General features: G+C 44.7%; 1 protein-coding gene across 2 annotated transcripts; it reads right to left on the reverse strand.

Moving 5' to 3' along the window:
* Positions 1-2075: 2075 nt before the first annotated feature.
* Positions 2076-7059, reverse strand: LOC124999584 (homeobox protein OTX2-like). Of its 2 annotated transcripts, XM_047574570.1 has the most exons (4): positions 6954-7059; positions 4431-4641; positions 3967-4118; positions 2076-3575 (listed from the first exon to the last, which is right to left on the reverse strand). In XM_047574570.1, exons 2-4 carry the CDS (start codon positions 4525-4527, stop codon positions 2940-2942), a joined length of 885 nt encoding a protein of 294 aa, XP_047430526.1. In that variant the 5' UTR covers positions 4528-4641; positions 6954-7059; the 3' UTR covers positions 2076-2939. The 2 variants fall into 2 exon arrangements, with proteins under 2 accessions (XP_047430526.1, XP_047430525.1); XM_047574569.1 differs by lacking the exon at positions 6954-7059 and having other exon boundaries at positions 4431-5109.
* Between the last annotated feature and the right edge of the window lie 10365 nt (positions 7060-17424).

Consider the following 17424-nt stretch of genomic DNA (forward strand, 5'->3'; position numbering starts at 1 on the left):
AATTTGATTCATGTAACAGGGACTTATTTCACTAAAATGAGATTCCAAATCAATGATCACAACAAAATCCTAAATTAGTCCTGCACTAAAGATAAGATGAGATAATACTTTATTGATTCCCATTAGGGAAATGTTAAATGTCAGGCATTCAGCATTTGTTTAAAATAACTCAGAGAGCTATAGTTGTGAGACTTTTGTGTTTGCATAGATAGATATATATAGAGTTTTATCGATTGAAGCCTGATACATTAACAACAGTGTCTACTGTAGTAGGCTTACAACAAATATTGTCTATTTAAAAGTCTATTATGTATGCAAGGATGAATGCTGTTTGACCATTTTGTCATAGGAAATAATAAATCTCTTCAGATTAAATGGCCTAATGAAGTAGCCTCTGGTTCCTGACTCTTGTCTTGTTGTACAGTATGTTGTTCAAAGAGGAGCGGTGTCAGTGCGCCTCTCCGCGCAGCGTCACTCGGATCTCCTCCTCTCCTCCTGCAGGGAAACCCGGAAATCCCTGGCCGCGACGAGGGGCCGAGCTGCCGATTGGGGGAAGCCCTGCCTCGGGGCGACGGTCGACAAAATGTGCGGTCTCCTCGGCCAAGATGGGCTTCTTATTTTATATTGTTTAACATCCTCAAATGCGATGAGAGGATTAATGAAGCGCGTCTGCCTGGCCCATATGTCCCCTTTAGTGTCGCTTGTGCTTAATTAAAACCGAATGGATACTCGGGGCCCCCACCCCTGGTCCCTCTGCCGCAGGAACACTGACTTACTGCTCTTTGCTGACATTTATTATAAAAACCTGTTGGATCAACCGTGGGTTCAACACGATCGTGTCATATTTAGGGTATATACAGTATACAGTATATATATATTTGTCATGATTAAAATAAGAGCTTTAATCTTTACGGATACGTGGATTTGACAGTGTTTTATTAGAACCACAGGATGGAGGATTGTTTTATTATTATTATTATTATTTTCCTCTATAAATTATAATCAGTATTGCTCAGATTATATTAACTGAGCCCATTGCTCATGGATTATTGCGTTCTTCTTTTATTGTACTCCAGGCTGCAGATGCTTTGTCGATTTATGTTTTTACCTATGTATTAATTTATTTCTTTGTTTGCATTTGGCTGGCGATAAAACGCATTTGCAGTTCTCCGATTCTTTGTCATGTTACCAAATGTAACTCAGTAAATACTTATCCTTCAGGGTCATTAGTGAGCTCAGTGGAGGTCAGACGGACAACGCAAAGCTCTTCAATGGCATCAAAAAGTTCTAAGCAGCTTCTCTAACATCTCCTGTCACATCCTTATTAGAGCAATAGCCTTCTTCTGCTTTAATCCACGCACACGTCCCTGAACCCATCTCTTCTTTTCTCTCTAAAGGCCTGAAGAGGTTTGTATCCACTGTTCGCATCATACTGGACTAATCGCAGTCCTGCACCAGGGGCCTGGTGAATCGGATTTGTTTGTTGTATTGGAGTTAATTCTTCATCTGGGTGCAGAGAACGAATAGAAATAAATATTTAAATTTTGATTATATATATTTTTTTGTTTTAATTTAGAAACGTATGATTTATTTCTAATGTAATATCTTTGTTATCTTGTTGACAATTTGTCATCTCCATCTGTTTAATTATAACCACAATGGATGTAATGAAATAAAAATAGTTTTTTTTGTGTGTATTTACATTAGGGTCATCATCAGAAGTGGTGTTTAACTGTGTGCCCTGCTTTACGCCTTCTTGAGAGCTTCTTATTCCTCCGTGTGAACTGGCCAGCGGTGCGCCCTCACCCGAGGCCCGTCAATAAAAATGTTGGATTATCCGCTTTATGAGACGGGATTAACATAGCTTCACCTCATAATTCGCATTCCTGCAAGCCCGGGCGATCGCTCGGACCTTAGGGGCAGCTATGCATCAGTAACTGATGGATGACAGGTTTAGCGCGCAGGTGAGGAAACGCACGTCAAACCAAACCTTGTAAAATCCCGAGGCTCGTTGCTGGCGCACTGAAACAGACGAAAAGCGGAGTGAATGGATTAAGACATGCAGCCGGGTTGGATCAGGTCAAGTGGTCTTTATTGTTATTTAGTGTGTTCGTGGCTTCCTCGTCGCCCTTTACAGCTCAAATGGACCTTTCTTGTTGTATGATTTACCCCCTTATTTCGTTCAACTAACACCCCCTCATAATAATTTATCATTTTAACACTCGAGACATTGAAATCAAACTATTAAATTCACAACGGGCTCGTGGCGCAAAAGAAAACAATGAATGCAAGAACTGCATACAGGTAGTACAAAGAATCACAAGTTTAAAAAATAAGACTAACACAGGGAGGAAATAATAATTCAAAAACACTTAAGGAACATTTATGCTCACACGCACACGGACTGATTGTCTCATAACTAGTCTTTCTCATAAATTAAATAGTGCATCCAGGTTCATGTCAGAGCTGATCTCTCTCTCTCTCTCTTTCTCTCTCTCTCACACGCACACTTTATAACACACACTCATGCACGACGCTTTGATCAAAGGGGCCCTTCAGCCTGCCAACGAAATTTTAAAAAAGACAAGAGAGGAGTCTTTAAGGAGCTTAGGAGAAAACCTGACCTATCCCTCAAACTCAGCCAAGTTAGGCTTGGATCTTTCGCTCTCGTGATCTTCTTTCTTCCTTTTGGTCAGCAAATTTGTTCCGTGCCCTTGATCAAAGTTGGGGAGAAGTCAGTCTGAATGTTCAATAAGTTAACCCAACAAGTGAGACAGTCCTGCTCTGTCCGAGGTAGAAGTTGGGGGCCTGTGTTCGTGGAAAAAAAAAAAAAAAAAAAAACACCGCCGCACTTGCTGCTCCCAACCCTGGACTTCAATTTGCCCGTTTAGTCTGCAGTTTGTGAAAACTGTTCTTTTTTTCTTTTTTTTTGTCGTCCCTCACAACACTTGAAATTTCCACGCTGCTTGGTCTTTGTAATCCAAACAGTCCGCGTTGAAATTGAGCTTCCACGAGGAGGCTGTTTGGTCCTTATAGTCCAGGCAGTCTGCAGCTCCGGTGAAGCCGAGCCCCGCCGCTCCGTACGCCGAGGAGGAGAGGGAGGACGCCGGGCTCAGGTGGCTGGATACGCCGTTGCTGCCCATCGGGCTCATGGCGGAGCCCGCGGCGGATAGCTGGTGGTGCATAGGCGAAAGGTAGGAACCGCAGTCCATGCCGGTGAAGTAGGACGAGGAGCCCGTGTATCCCTGGTTGTAGCCCGTCGCCTGGGTGTAGGTCATGGGGTACGAGCGCTGCATGCAGGAGGAGGAGGAGGTAGAGAGCGGGTCGGACAGAGGCGAGATGGAAGCAGGGCTCCAGATGGAGACGGGCGCCGCGCTGCTGCTGCTGCTGCTCACGGCCGGGATCGGGGTGCTCGAGGGCGGCGTGAACTGCCCACTGGCTCCGCTCTCTGAGCTGGCCTCTCTGACCGGGGAGCCTTTCTTTTTCACCGGCCTGCTCACGGCCTTGTTCTGCACCCCAGTCTGGGTCTGCTGGGCCTGCTGGCGATGCTTGGCTCGTCTGTTTTTGAACCACACCTGGAAAGGAAAAAAAATAATAAATACATTGAATTGATTTAATTTGATTAAAAAAAAGATGCACATGTGAACGGAACTGTGCACAATAGAATATTTGTCGAACGTGAAATTGTTTTGGGAAATGGAAATAAAGTATGAGGCGTCATGTTCAGAAAAGAGACTCAGTTGCTTTTCTGTTTTCTGTCAAACTACAAAAAAATTATAGGCCTATATTGTGTGTGAGCAATCAACTGTGAGAATCTGTGAGGAAAAAAATTATCACGTATTGTCTCAGACAAGCGCTCCTTCAAGTGGAGAGGACACTTTGGCCTGAAGTGGACCTACCAGGGACACAATGAACAACCATCGACCTTCCACAATGGACTGTGCGGTTAAGGTATATTTGACTCACTTGGACTCTGGATTCGGGCAGGTTGATCTTTAAGGCCACCTCCTCTCTCATGAAGATGTCAGGGTACCGAGTCTTGGCGAACAGATTCTCCAGCACATCGAGCTGGGCCCGAGTGAAGGTCGTCCTCTCCCTCCTCTGTTTGCGGGGAGCTCCTGGTGAGAAGGCGAGAACGGTGGTTAGGGAGAAATAACGAACACGCATTGGCTTTAAATGCAGTATATTCTTTCTAAAAACTTTTGACTTGATTCCAGATAATTCACATGTACACAACACCGCATTATACCAGGACATGAAATACCGGATTTACAACTGTATTAAAGGATAAGGATGAATATGCCCACGGGGATATTTTCTTGAGGTGTAAATAATGTTAAGTGCTCAACAAATTCCTGGTCATTAGTCGAAACTCTGGGGTTATTTACAGGACCGTTTTCTCTTTCTTAAAGCACCCTCGGGTATATTACCTTGATATCCCACTGAAGGGTGCAGCAGGTCCACTCCTGAGGTAGATAAGCTCAGTCCGTTCACCGTGTACGGCGGTTGCTTCAAATAGGACATCATGTTGGCGACCAGTTGAGGAAGCACCGCCGAAAAGAAATGAGCAAAATCTGGCAGAAAACGTGTGTTTTAATCCTCTCGCGTCCCCGCTTGCTATGTCAAGACGTCCAGATGAACCTGAAGTAAGACATAAACAATATATATATCTGTTTCTTTTAAAGAGCGTTTAGCTTAGTCTGCGTCAGCAGGTTTTTACGCACAGACTTTACGCACAGCGGTGGGTTTAAAGAAGTGGGCGTCCTCGGACTCGCGGGGCTCTTTAAGCGGAGTGGAGACCCCCAGCTGTCCTGCTGGACTGAAGATGCTCTGTCTGGCTGACAGGCGTTTACGCCCCCCCTTCCCCCGAAACATACACACACACACTAACTGCTACTGTAGCCCCGCCCCTCTGCCCCAAACACGCTCCGCTCCTCCTCTTCTAGTACCACCAAAAACAAAACATTGTCGTTAAAATGCGCACACTCGTTGGCCCCAACCGGGCTCTCAATTAGCATATACCCACAGGTTGAGCAAAGCTAAATAGGCAGCTGATTTGGGGCCATTTGCAGAAACAAAGCCCAGTGTTGACCGATAAGTAATGCTGATAACAAAAGACTTAAGGGCGCAAACAAAGAGGCCAGTGCTGCAAACTGAGCTCTCTTTAAAACACAACTGAGCATCTTCATTGTTTGTTTCCACTAAAAACCCTTCCCGCATTCAGATGTAACGAAATTAAAATGCGAGGCGCAACTTTAACAAATAATTCGAAAAATGGAGACATCCCCCCAATAAGTGAAGGCTAATGCTGGTATATTACGGAGACTCCTCGGGGTGATTCCCCCTCCTTCCCTAATGAATTGCTCCCGGTAATTAGATTTGGAAGGTGAGACTATCGAAAAGTGTTGATTAGAGAGGAGCACTTAATCTTAATCTAAACAAACAAGGGGATGGGCCCACTGTATATTTATCTGGGGCTACCACTGGAAATAATAAAATAAAATAAAATAAAATAAAATAAAATAAAATAAAATAAAATAAAATAAAATAAAATAAAGTTTAGTGGGGAGAAAAAATGTGAATGTCATATTTATTATTATTATTATTATGAAGTCTGATGAAAGGATACATTAAAACTATATTAGTGTAACTTTAACAATGGAAAAAATAATAATCGCAGCAATATTGTGTCGTTATAAATAGTAGAAATTAACTAGAAAAACCTGTCAACTTTAAAATATTAATTATTATGTATTTTTAATTAAATTATAATATTGTAATATTTTTGGTTATAAAATATGTGACCAGTGTTTCAAACGCATTCGTAGGCATCTGTTATTTATTCTTATTCTGTAACAGCTAATTTGGCAAGCTTCCATCTTTCTTTATATTCTGTATATGCAACTGTGTGAGGCCTGTCCAAACGTTTCCAGTGTCACCTACCTGTAGAATAAATTCCCAGGACCCCAGGGCGCTCCTCCTCTTCTCAGCCTGGTTTTTATACAGCCAATAACGGCCACTCCTATATTCAATCTGTCACTTTTGTCACCCCCGGCTACCGGTTGCTCCACATCCGTTCAATAATAAATACCCTGCCCGGCTATTAATTATTATTGGCTGAGAGGTTTTTTTTTTTTTTTCTGCTGCTGCTTTCTGTAAGAAATTAACGAGATAATCCGGACGGCACGCGCTGGCCTGATTACAGGACGCCAGCCACGACTCCGCATTGAGGCCTCCTTAATTTTCTGCGTCACGAAAATGAAACAAAGACTGGCATTGTATTTATCCGACCAGCTGACTGCCAGACAGCCCTGCTCCCCCCTCCAGATCCCCCCAAAACAACCCGAACAACTCACTCACTTTCCCAAACTGACACACAATAAATTATTATTATTATTATTATTATTATTATTGTGGATTACGGCGGCATCACTATTTTTATTTTTTTATTTTTATATGTCAATAAATGAAAACAAATTTTATTTTCTAAAATAAAATTCAAAATAAAAATGACGATATGTAACTTTTATTTGAGCGTATGGTTCAATAGCTTTGAATAAAGCGGAGCCCCTTTTTTATTTTACTTTTTTTTAATTGATTTATTTTATTATTATTATTATTATTATTATTATTATTATTATTATTATTATTATAATTCGACTTGACTTAACGTGACCCAATGTTTTCGCTCCGTTTCTCCAGCATGAGAATACATCCAGAAGTAGCGTGTTATCTGAAGTTGTGGATTGCTCCTGCTAATCATCGGCTCAGTGCCCCTTTTCTCCGAGCGTGCAGCCCACAGGGGCGAGAATAGAGGGAGAAAAGTTTCCCTCCAAACACGCCTCCCCAATTATCTCCCTGTGGGCCGTCCGCAGTTTGCCCCGTGGACTTAAAATAAAACAACTCCTCACTTAATGCAACACGAAAAGTATCAATTTAAATAAGCCACTTACTTGAGCTGCTTGTTTTTTTTTTCAAGGCCTGTCAATCGACTTTGATTAATTTTCCTTCCGGGTAACCTTGTTGGATCTGGATAATACTGAGTGATGCTCAGTATTTATGCTGAGAGAGAGAGAAAGGTAGAAAGGGAGACGGCGAGAGAGAGGGAGGAATTTCGGCAGCCAATAGAAATGAGAGAAAATATGATGGACAGAGGTGTTAAAAGATGCAAGGTGGAGTAAAGTGGCACCCTGCATGAAAACATCAGCTCAGCGGCATCACTGGAGAGCCAACAGATTATTTATTTATCTATTTATCTTTAGGAGCAGGACAGGTCAGTTTAGGCCTCACTTGGCCAAAAGCCAATCTGTGACCACAGAATAATTTTAAAAGCTTGGACCAGCTAAACGAACAAGGAATGATGAGAAAACAAAATAAGTCAGAGGGTGTTAAGCTGCAGCCGCACAGATTGAATTAATTAACAAAATCAAATAAGCTGAGCAAGCACATTTTTTTTTTCTTCTTTGCATTGAGTCTCTTGTGTGTTTTGTAGCAGGAGGTGAAAATAACTTCTTGGGGATCTGTCACGGTTTCATTCTGTGTGTAACCCTATAAAGGAGATTTAAGAGGAGGGAAAAAAATGTTGGCCCAGGAAGCAAAAAAAAAAAAAAAAAAGACATTTTCTTTTCAAACTGTGTGTAAAAATTTCTTGGTTTCATCATCAACCACTTCCCTCTCCCTCTTCTTCTCCTGTTTGTGTGTGTGTGTGTGTGTGTGTGTGTGTGCATTTTGGGATTAGATAAACGTCTGTGTTGGATTATCACGCGAGCTAATTCCGCTCTGCTCTTTTCGCTGATCTATGGTCTTCTAATTTAATCCCAAAATGCAGTGTGGATTAAAAAAAAAATAATAATAATAATAAAAATGTTCCATTCGATTCCATTCAGACAAAACTTTTGGCCTCGGCAGCCCTAAATGGAGGTTGGTGCTCCGGAACAAGCAGCAGGTTAGAGAACTAATTAGGAGTCGGTGCCAGATGAACAGACTGAGAGGCTGCTGGGTTGTTAGACAAGCCTGAAATCAATAGTTGTGACCTATGGACTAGTACGGCACACATGAAAAGTTTTTTGGCCTAACTGTGACTGAGTTTTGTTTTTTACTTCTAAATATTGTAAAGGCTCAGTCATTGTGCGCTGACAACTCGTAAGCTATTTAAAAATCTCTCCTGTGTGCATTTTTACTGTAAGTGGAGTTTTCCCATGTTCCCTCAACGATCACACTAAAACAAACAGCTTAAACATTATCTGGTCCCCTTGTTGTCCCACAGCTATGTTCTTGGCTCACGCAGAGTCCTTTCATCTCCGGCTCTGATATATAATTCATCGGAAAATATCTAATAGCCCTGGGGAGCGTTTCAGCTAAACGGGGCCGTGGTTGTTAAAAGGTGAAGTCGCTTGTTAATGTCTGTGGCAATGTGCCCTCCCCCTGTCTCCAGGCAAATCGACGAAGTCACGGTTTCCCCTGCTGTTAGGGAGACGAATTGAAGGCTAAGAATCGTGGGACTCAGATACTACTCCCTCTCAGAGTGCTGGATTACACTGGCTGGCAGGAGGAAACCTTACGTGCGGCCTCCTCTGTCCCTCAGCGGCCTTTATTTGCTTTTAAGTACGACAAAAACATCCTCTGAATCTTTTTAAAATTCAAATTTTGAAAGAAATTATTGTCTGGTAGTTGAGCCAGTTCTCTCTAAGCTTCCCGTTCATTTCATCTGTCTAGATCAAGGTCAAATCAATGACTCGGCCCACTCTTCCAGCTCCATCTGCTACACACTGACACACGCAGAACTGTATTGGACATTATGTTTTTTTTTTTGTTTTTTTTTTCGCCATCTGCACCCAGCAGTGATAGATTTATTGATAGGCATGGCGGAGGAAGCCGTACGTGTATTGATAATTACAAGAAACCAAAGCGAGCGTCTGTATTGAGCTACTGTATTATCAGAAGAGTCGGTACGGGCTTTGGATAGCAGGTGTTTCAAAGGAAAACAACAGAGGCGAAGCTGGGTGTCATTTTAACAAACAGGTCAATTAGTTGTAGTTTATTTTCAAGGAACATCCTCAGTAAAGTCATGTTTCCACTGAAAGCACCTTAAACTTTAAGATATAGATAAGGTACAAGGTTCCTTCTGACCAACGGTGCCCAACACACAAAGTTTGAAAATAGGATGGCCTACAAGGGTCTTTCTTTGAGTTAAATGTAGGTCCACGCGGTGGAAATTCAGTGAGGAGCTACAAAGTTCCTAGTCCCTGGAAAAAGTTCCTGTGGCTGAGGTACAACTCAAGTGGAATAGCAAAATAATTCATAAACATGGTGGTGCTAGAAGCTTGGTGCTGCATCGACTGCTCAACTACTGTTTGTATTCAATTTAGGCTAACCGCTAACACGTTAGTGAGCCCAGTCCAATTCACCAGTTCTCTTCAGATATCAGCGGTTGTTACCTTGCTTTGTGACGGAATGATAAGCTAAAACTGGTTGTTAACTGTTAACTGTTAATTGTACAGCTGCAGCACATTGTTATAAAGCTGGGAACGTGCTAGCTCCAGTCAGTACACTGCAAATTCCAACCTTCTCTGTACTTTTCCATTCGGTGCCTCTTACTTCCTCCTCACAACTGCACATCATTTAATTCCATAGTGAAAGGCGGAAGGTTTCCGAACTTACTTAGTCTCCGACAGAACAATGAAAATAACTTTACTGTCTGGCAAAGGCTCAAAAACAGTCAAACGCTGGTTAATCTAATAAGCTAGCACCTTTTATTTTGTGTTCTCACTCTTTGCTGGCGGTGTAAATTTATGTGTAGCATTTTTTAAAAAATTGCAAGATCCACTGAGATTTCATTCTCTGTGGAAACATTCAATGATTGTGATCATCTCAGACATACTGTATGCTCAGAGACACACCTAAAAGGACTTGAGGTTGAGGTTCTACTTTGATATCTGAGTGTTGTATTTTATATTGCATCTGCAGTGCAATATTACCATTTGACCCCCTTTGCACCTACTACTGCATGGCTTATATCATATTCATGCCCTTCATTGAGATACATCCACCACTGGTGGTTTGTCCGTGGGAGGGTTGAATGTCTTGTGCCTGCTGGTACCTCGTTAACCTCCCACGGCCTGTGGCTAGTGTTAGCCAAACTGAGAGGCTTCATACCTGGGTATTGGTCAGCAGGGACTGGCCCCAGGAGCCCTGGACCCCCCACCGGGCATGGGGAGGGAGGCAGGCGGGGACAGAGGAGGGCCAAACAAAAACACAACCTGGCATCCCCACGGCAAACAGCCCACCTACTGTCAGCCAGCATCTGGGGCACAGCACACAGCCCCTATTCACATTCTGATGACGGCAAATAGTGAGCAGCACAACACACACACACACACACAAAGGCACACACATGCAGCAAGTGGCTGGATTTACAAAAAAATCTTTAAAAAAAACTCTACTTTCAAACATTCAAGCCAAAGATTTTAAAAGTAACCTGTTGTAATAAAATATGCAAAAACATACAAACTAAAAGACACACATGTATCTTTTCTGAGCTCCCACCAAATGTTTCAAAAAGCGTACACTCAAGAAAATAAAGTGCACGAGGACAGAAAAGTTTTAGGAGAAACCGCAAGCTAGAAACCGACCGTGGAGAGAGTGACAGGGAGAAATGAGGAGGAGGAGGAGTGTAAAGTTAATCCAGTCTGAATTGATGGGCCCGGCTGCAGGAGTGACACTGAAAACAGTTTTTCTTTTCTTTCTTTTCTCTGCAAATTTGCTCTCCCCTCTCCCTCTCTCTTTGCTTCCTCCCGTGCCTCTCGCTATTTTTCTGCCTTCTTATCCTTTTTAATTAGAGGGGCTATTCTGCTGCACAGAGGACCTTAATCCCCAACTGACCAACAATGTAAAAAGCCAGCCTTTGAACAGCCGACCCGCACCCCTCTCTGTCCCCAAAACTCCCCACCACCACCACCACCTCCGCCACAGACTCCACCAACCACTCCACTGCTGCCACCGGGAAAACCAGGCGCTCTCCCATCTCCATGTTTTGTAGCGTCTCGGACAAAGCGCTTGTGGAAACCAGTGCAAAGTCTGAACGGCCTAACATTGGAAGTGCATGATAGAGAGCTACAAGGAGGCATTATGTATATATATATATATATAAAAAATAAGAAAGAATAGAAGATTAAAGGTTGCGTATTTTACGAAAACCAACCTGAAAACATAACCATGCACACTTTTTTTTGTAAAAGAGGTTGTTCTGCAGAGGTTAGGGGGCAGAGTTATAAAGAGCAGAAAATGGAGCCTGCAAATTCCCCCACTGGGTCTCATTTCCATATGTATATATCTCAAGATGAAGTCCATTAACAAACCCCTGTTGTCTTGTTAGATGATTATGTGCGACCATTATTAGTGAATTACCTACTGATTGAGATAATAAGTCAGGGTCAGGGGGTAGAACATAATGAGGGCTTAGGTAAATGACTCATCATAGATAACAACACTAACCCTGAATAAATTCATCAACAAATCCCGTGTTATGATTTCACAGTTTCTGTATTAACTTCCTCGATTTAAGTCAATATAATTAGTTCCATAACAATAAACTAACTCTGCCTGAAAGTAACTGAACTAATTTCCCCGTAATTTCGTTCAAGCTGATTTCCTGTCAACATTTTGCCAACATAGCAGTCTGACAAATTGCCACTGGAGCACAATGACAGCGCTCGCGCTTTCAACCGGCGAGCGAAAGATAGGGGGTGAAAAAAAAAAATGCATTTCCTTTCACCGCCGTCAAACCGCGCTTTCCAATTTTGACGTCGAGAGCGCTGGCTCGATGCTCACTCATACAGGCGCGGGCCAGCCAAACCTTCTGCCTGGCTAATCACAGGCCCGATATTTCCATAGCAGGCAATTAGCATCTTGCTTTTATGTGCGAAATGGCTGAGGCGAGAGGAGCACCGAGTCGGGGAGAGAGGCACGGCAAAAACTGAGCGAGAATAAAAGAGCAATTAAGATGTTGGGTGAGCGGAGGACAGAGACAGGCGGTCTGCTGCCGTGTGATTTGAGGCTTGCAGGCCCAGTAATTAGCCCTTCATTGTGAGATAATGGACTTGGCCGATCCCTCCGGTTCCTCGAGCTGCCCGGCTCGACTCGACCCACCGAAGGTCAAAGGGCACAATGTGCAGTTTGGCTCTTATATTTTGTGTGAGGCTGGGCCTCGCATCATCTAATAATAAAGTTCGAGTCAGTGCAGTTTTAAAAAACTGTTTGCATTTGGGAAAAAACATAACAACAGGTTAAGTCAGCCCTCGCGGCGAGAACCGGCATCTGGGTTTGCAGCCCTCTCTGCGGCCTGTCGCGCCTTTCTCCCGCCATCTTTAGAAGAGCAGTAATCTGTGAACCCTGAATCATAAGCTTTGGGTAAATCTATGTAATACGGGTAATTCGATGAAGCAGTATTTTCCTGGTGAGAGGCAAAATCCTGTTGACTATTCAAGGATTGAATCATCCAACAGTAATGCCATTAGACCAGTGCCACGGATTCCTCAGAAAATGCTGTTTAATTGCCAGTAACCGTCCATTGTTTGGTGACGGGTAAACACTAGCCGAAGGGTGGTGGCGGCGGTGGTGGCGGCGGCGGTGGCGGTGTTGTCGCGGGGTGGGGAGTGATGAAGCGTGTGAAAAAGATGGCCCCTTCGGCTCCAGCCAATCGCCGCGGAGAGACGGATTTACTCGGGCCCGATGAAGGCCGCACCGCAAAGTGGCAGCGGCACTGGCTTAACTAAAGTCTTCAAGAGTATAAATGCAGAGCAACCCTTTCCCTTTTAATACAGGATTTGCTCAACAATGAGATTTAGGGGGGTGTCTATTCAAGATAGACATTCATTTTTAGTTTTTTTTTGAGAGTGGCAAGGTTTTTTAGGATCAAGCCTTGTTGCTCACGTTTATTAGCGCAAGACGCCGCGGCTCAGGGATTGTAATCGCCGCTCAGTTTACCCACGTTTGTGTTTGGCTCCACGTATATATCGCCTGACACTAAGTCTCATTCTTGTGTTGAAAATCTTTAAGAACAATAGCCCCATACCTACACCCAGCCGTTTCCACTAAGCCTCTCTTACTCCAGCTTTTTGACAATAAAAACTGATATTAACTGTGAACTGATCTAAGGCTACTGAAGATTTTTTTTTGTACTTTTTACCAGATAATCCAATTCTCACCACACTGAATTTTTATTTTTTTTTATGAGAATCTGAACATTCGAGGCACATTGTCGTCCCTCCCCGCGGCCTTCTGCTTTCAGGCCTTTTCCTGGAGGAGGCAGATTGGAAGTGAGAGGTGTGGCGGCCGAGGCTCTCCTCCATTGTGAGCCGGTGCCTGGGAGACGAGCAGCGCTGCCAGTCCAGACACTGATTGGGTTTGACACTGCGTCCAGGAGGCGAGAAGAGGCTTTTCTTTCGCTCCCCCCTCCCTTCCACCATATAAGTAAAAGAAATGCCCCTCCTCTCCTTCAGCTCCCCCTGGATCTGTTGTGCTGCTCGCCCTCTTCCTCGGCCCTCTCTCTTTTTCACTCCTCTCTTTTCATTCTTGTGACTCCCTCGTTTTTTTTTTTTTTTATTCTCAGATTAAAACCAGCGGACTTCTGTTTCTTTTGTCTTGCTCTTTCTTTTTGTCCCCCTCGCTTGGATGTTGACCAGCAAATGTGATCCTTTGGCTCGCAACATCGCAAAATTACTTTTGTTCTGTCTCCCCAAAGTAAAAGAAACAGTAGTTGTTACAATGACTGCAAACACCGAGGGCCACTAAATCCATCTCCTTCTGTAAGCTTGACACCGCGCCACATACTGAGCAGAGAACAGTACGGCCTTGGGTGGACACTTTGCAACATAGGGATCCCTAATCGCCGTGCCTCAGGCTAGGATCACACACCGATCAACTCTGGGCTTTTACACAGGATTAATCTTTCAATTTACTTAGCTTGGGATACTTTATGTTCACAAAAGGCCTAAATGATACATTGCACGTGGGATTTGTGTCCTACAATATCATTTTAAACCCATAGTTCAAATTTTAGTGAGCCAGCCTGACAATAGCCGGACACAAAGACCAGAAAGGAAGGAGGTGTCAGCAACTTCCCGATATTGTTACGCTTAAAACTGAACGTTTTCACATAAATCACTATCACTTTCATTAACAAGCATAAAGTGATTGATTAACTTTTCAACAATTTCTGTATTTCCATACCTGGTGCAACGGTAGCAAGGACTCGTAGAATGCGTCCAAGAAAAGTTTCAAACACTTGGCTGAGAAAGAAAAGCATTCAAGAAGAAAGAGGACAATAGGCCAGAGACTGTATGCAAGGATTATTTTGTTGCTTTCTGTTTTTTGTGCAGACCTTCACTTGTTTTAACAAACAAGATGTGACCCAACGAGTTTTAAAAGAGCTTTCCCACCTCCGAAGAGAACCCTTCTTCCTATGATTCCAGTCCGTGTGCTAAGCTCTGCACGACTGCGGTCGTCTTACTCTCTGTTAGAAAGCAAAGACGAAAACCAAACGTGAGACTTTTCCTTTAGTGTAATCAACCAAGAGTTCCAGTCTTGATTCATAGCCAACTGAACTTAAATATTGCCACGTAACCAACGTACATGCGATGAAACCGAACAATGTTGGAAGGTGGACTTTTTCTGGGAATTGACTCATCTTCCGTGCAGATCACCAAAGGAGGGCACAACCATCTCGATCCGCTTAATGGGGCCGCTAATGACGGCCTCCATTAGTTTAATATATGCCTTTATCAGTGTGCCCTTAGATGACTGTAGCATTTCATTAGACATGTCTGCCTCATATCTCACTTTACACCCAGAGGAAACTGTGAAAGGATTAATTTTATGATGGACCCCCTGCCTCCCCCTGCCTCCTTCCCTCCTCCTTCCCATCCCTCCTTCCCTCCTTTTTGCTCCCACCCTCCTCTCCTCGACTCAGCTCCCAGCCACAGCCAGGGGACCCAGGAGGAATAGTGTCTTTGTCGTCCTGCCGTTTTTCGGAGTTGAGGAACAAGAGGAGTTTAATCCTCATTGTCCAGGAGACTGCAGAGGGTGAAGGGGGGTCCTCCGGCTGTAAAATGATCCAACTGGCCTCGGCTAATCCTCTCCTAACCCCCACTCCCGGGCCTGACCCCCCCCCCCCTCCCTCCCGGTCTTGATTCACGCCCCCGTACCACCGAGGCGTCACACTATAAACACACAAGACCCGTACGTGTGGAGCTGAACGTTCACTGTGAAGATACGAACGCAGGTGAACGATTTACCCAATACGAGCCGTTTCACGTAAACAGGAGGATACTGTCATTCATAGCGGAGCGCTAAGAGGTTTAGGAGGCTATGTTTAAGTGGGATTTATCTTAACCACCTGCACCTGTAACCCAGTGTAACCCGGGGATCTTCCCCATCAGTAAGAGGTGTCTAATTGACTACGATAGAGGGTACACAACTCCCACACACACGCGCAAGCTGTGATCACCTGAGCGCATGTCAGCTGCAGAGTTGTTTTGTACTTGCGGTGATGACATTTGTGAACATGTGTGTGTCAGTGCCAGCAAAACCCCCCACCCCCCGTCCCCAACAACAACAAACAGCCTGGTGTCATGATTCGGAGTGACGAGTGCTTCCGTGTATACGTTCGCACGTGGGCCGACGGAGTTGAAATAAACACCCTAACTTCATTGTTCCTCTCATTAACTGGAGGATTATGTCGGGATCGCACAGGACAGGGCCGGACATCTATTTGACGTTAAGTCCCTCTCTGACAGGACGGATGCTCGGCGCTCCGCGCAAATCTTCCCCCTTTCAGTTCTCCTACCTTGCGCAGACCCCTCCCTCCTCCTTGATCTCTCGCCCGTTCCGTCTTTATTTCCCTCTTCTCTGTTTCTCTCTCTCTCCCCTCCTCTTTTTCTTTTCCTGCGCTGCTCCCTGAGTGACAGCTCAATACCCAGCTCTCCCAGGCTTATCTAGCCTCAGCAGATGGTTGACTTGGATCACTGTTCATACGCCACGATCTGGGCTGGTGATAAACACTGTTCCAGAGTGACTATACGCCGCCTCCCTCCAGCCCGCTCTTTCTTCCTTTTACTCACCTCCTCCTGAACTGTCGTTTCCTCCCTCTCCATCCACCTCTTTTCAACTCCCCCTATTCACCGCTCTTCTACCTGGACCTCCCTGCTCCTCTCCTTGTCACGTCCTCCACCTTTCTCAGCTGTCCCCTTTGTCCCACCACCCACTCCCCCCCCAGCGCTCCCCTCCGCGTCTCCTCATCTCTCGCCATCCCTCCATCCCTTCGCATTGAATCTGGTGCGGCGTGATTGTCTCTGCTTCCCTGCTGGGCTGGCGCCTGTCTAAAGGGCCCCAGGACCCTCACGCGCCGAGGGGGCTCCAGCCATGCCAGAGATGCCTCTTCTTCCTCTCCTCCCCTCACCTCACCTCTCCTCTCCTCTTCAATGTCAGTTCATCCGGCCCTTCCTCATCTTCACATAACAGATAAAAAAAAGGTCAAATCCTGTACCTTTCCGCACGTTCTCCCTTCTCTTATCAGTGTCGTACACATCTACAACCATATACCAAAAGAACAAACAGGTGCTCTTCAAAGTGCCTCACCCTGAAGCCATTTGAGACTCTCTTGTACCGTTTTCATTTACATGATCACTTCACTTAATCATCTGATGTACACTTCACAGGATGCAGATGCATACTCCGCTTGCCTTGGATCTGTCATTTGATGTCATCCTCTACACAGGCAACCAGCAAAGCAAAGGAGAAGGGCACTTCTCCTACATGAAAAAAAAGGGGCCGGAGTGCTGGGAGCTATGTGAATGATAACATACAACACAGCACCTTGTATGGCAGCAGGGAAGCAGACTGGCACTTGCACACACCATACATTGGAGCACCGTGTGCCAGCGTAACATCATAGGTAGAAACGTGAAAGCTGGACTCGTTCTTGAAGAAAATGCAACGAAGGGCGGCTATGACTGATCATATAGCAAGGACATCGATGCCAGCATGGGTGTGTGAGGAGCTGCCATCCCATATGTGATGGAAAACCTCCTCCCCTGCCATTCACCGGTGGCTCTCTCTCTCTCTCTCCCTCTCTCTCTCCAATACCCCAGACAATTCGCGGCCATCTTAATCTGAACGGTGGAATCTGGCAACCGCTCCGGAGCACCTGCATCCGTCCAGCCTGACCCGCTTTTGTTCTGGTCCGACCCCCTAACTTTAGCCCCTAATTAACCCAACAGAAACTAATTAAATACAGCTCTAGTGGACCAGACGCCAGACAAAAAAAAAAAAAAAAGAAGAAGGAGGACGCAGGGAAGTGAGCGGAGTGAGGGGAGCAAGCTGACGTGACAGGCAGGAGTAGGAGAGGAGGGGGGGTGGGAGGGTGGG

Source organism: Mugil cephalus, chromosome 21, assembly GCF_022458985.1.
Source record: "Mugil cephalus isolate CIBA_MC_2020 chromosome 21, CIBA_Mcephalus_1.1, whole genome shotgun sequence".
NCBI classification, from domain to species: Eukaryota; Metazoa; Chordata; class Actinopteri; order Mugiliformes; family Mugilidae; genus Mugil; species Mugil cephalus.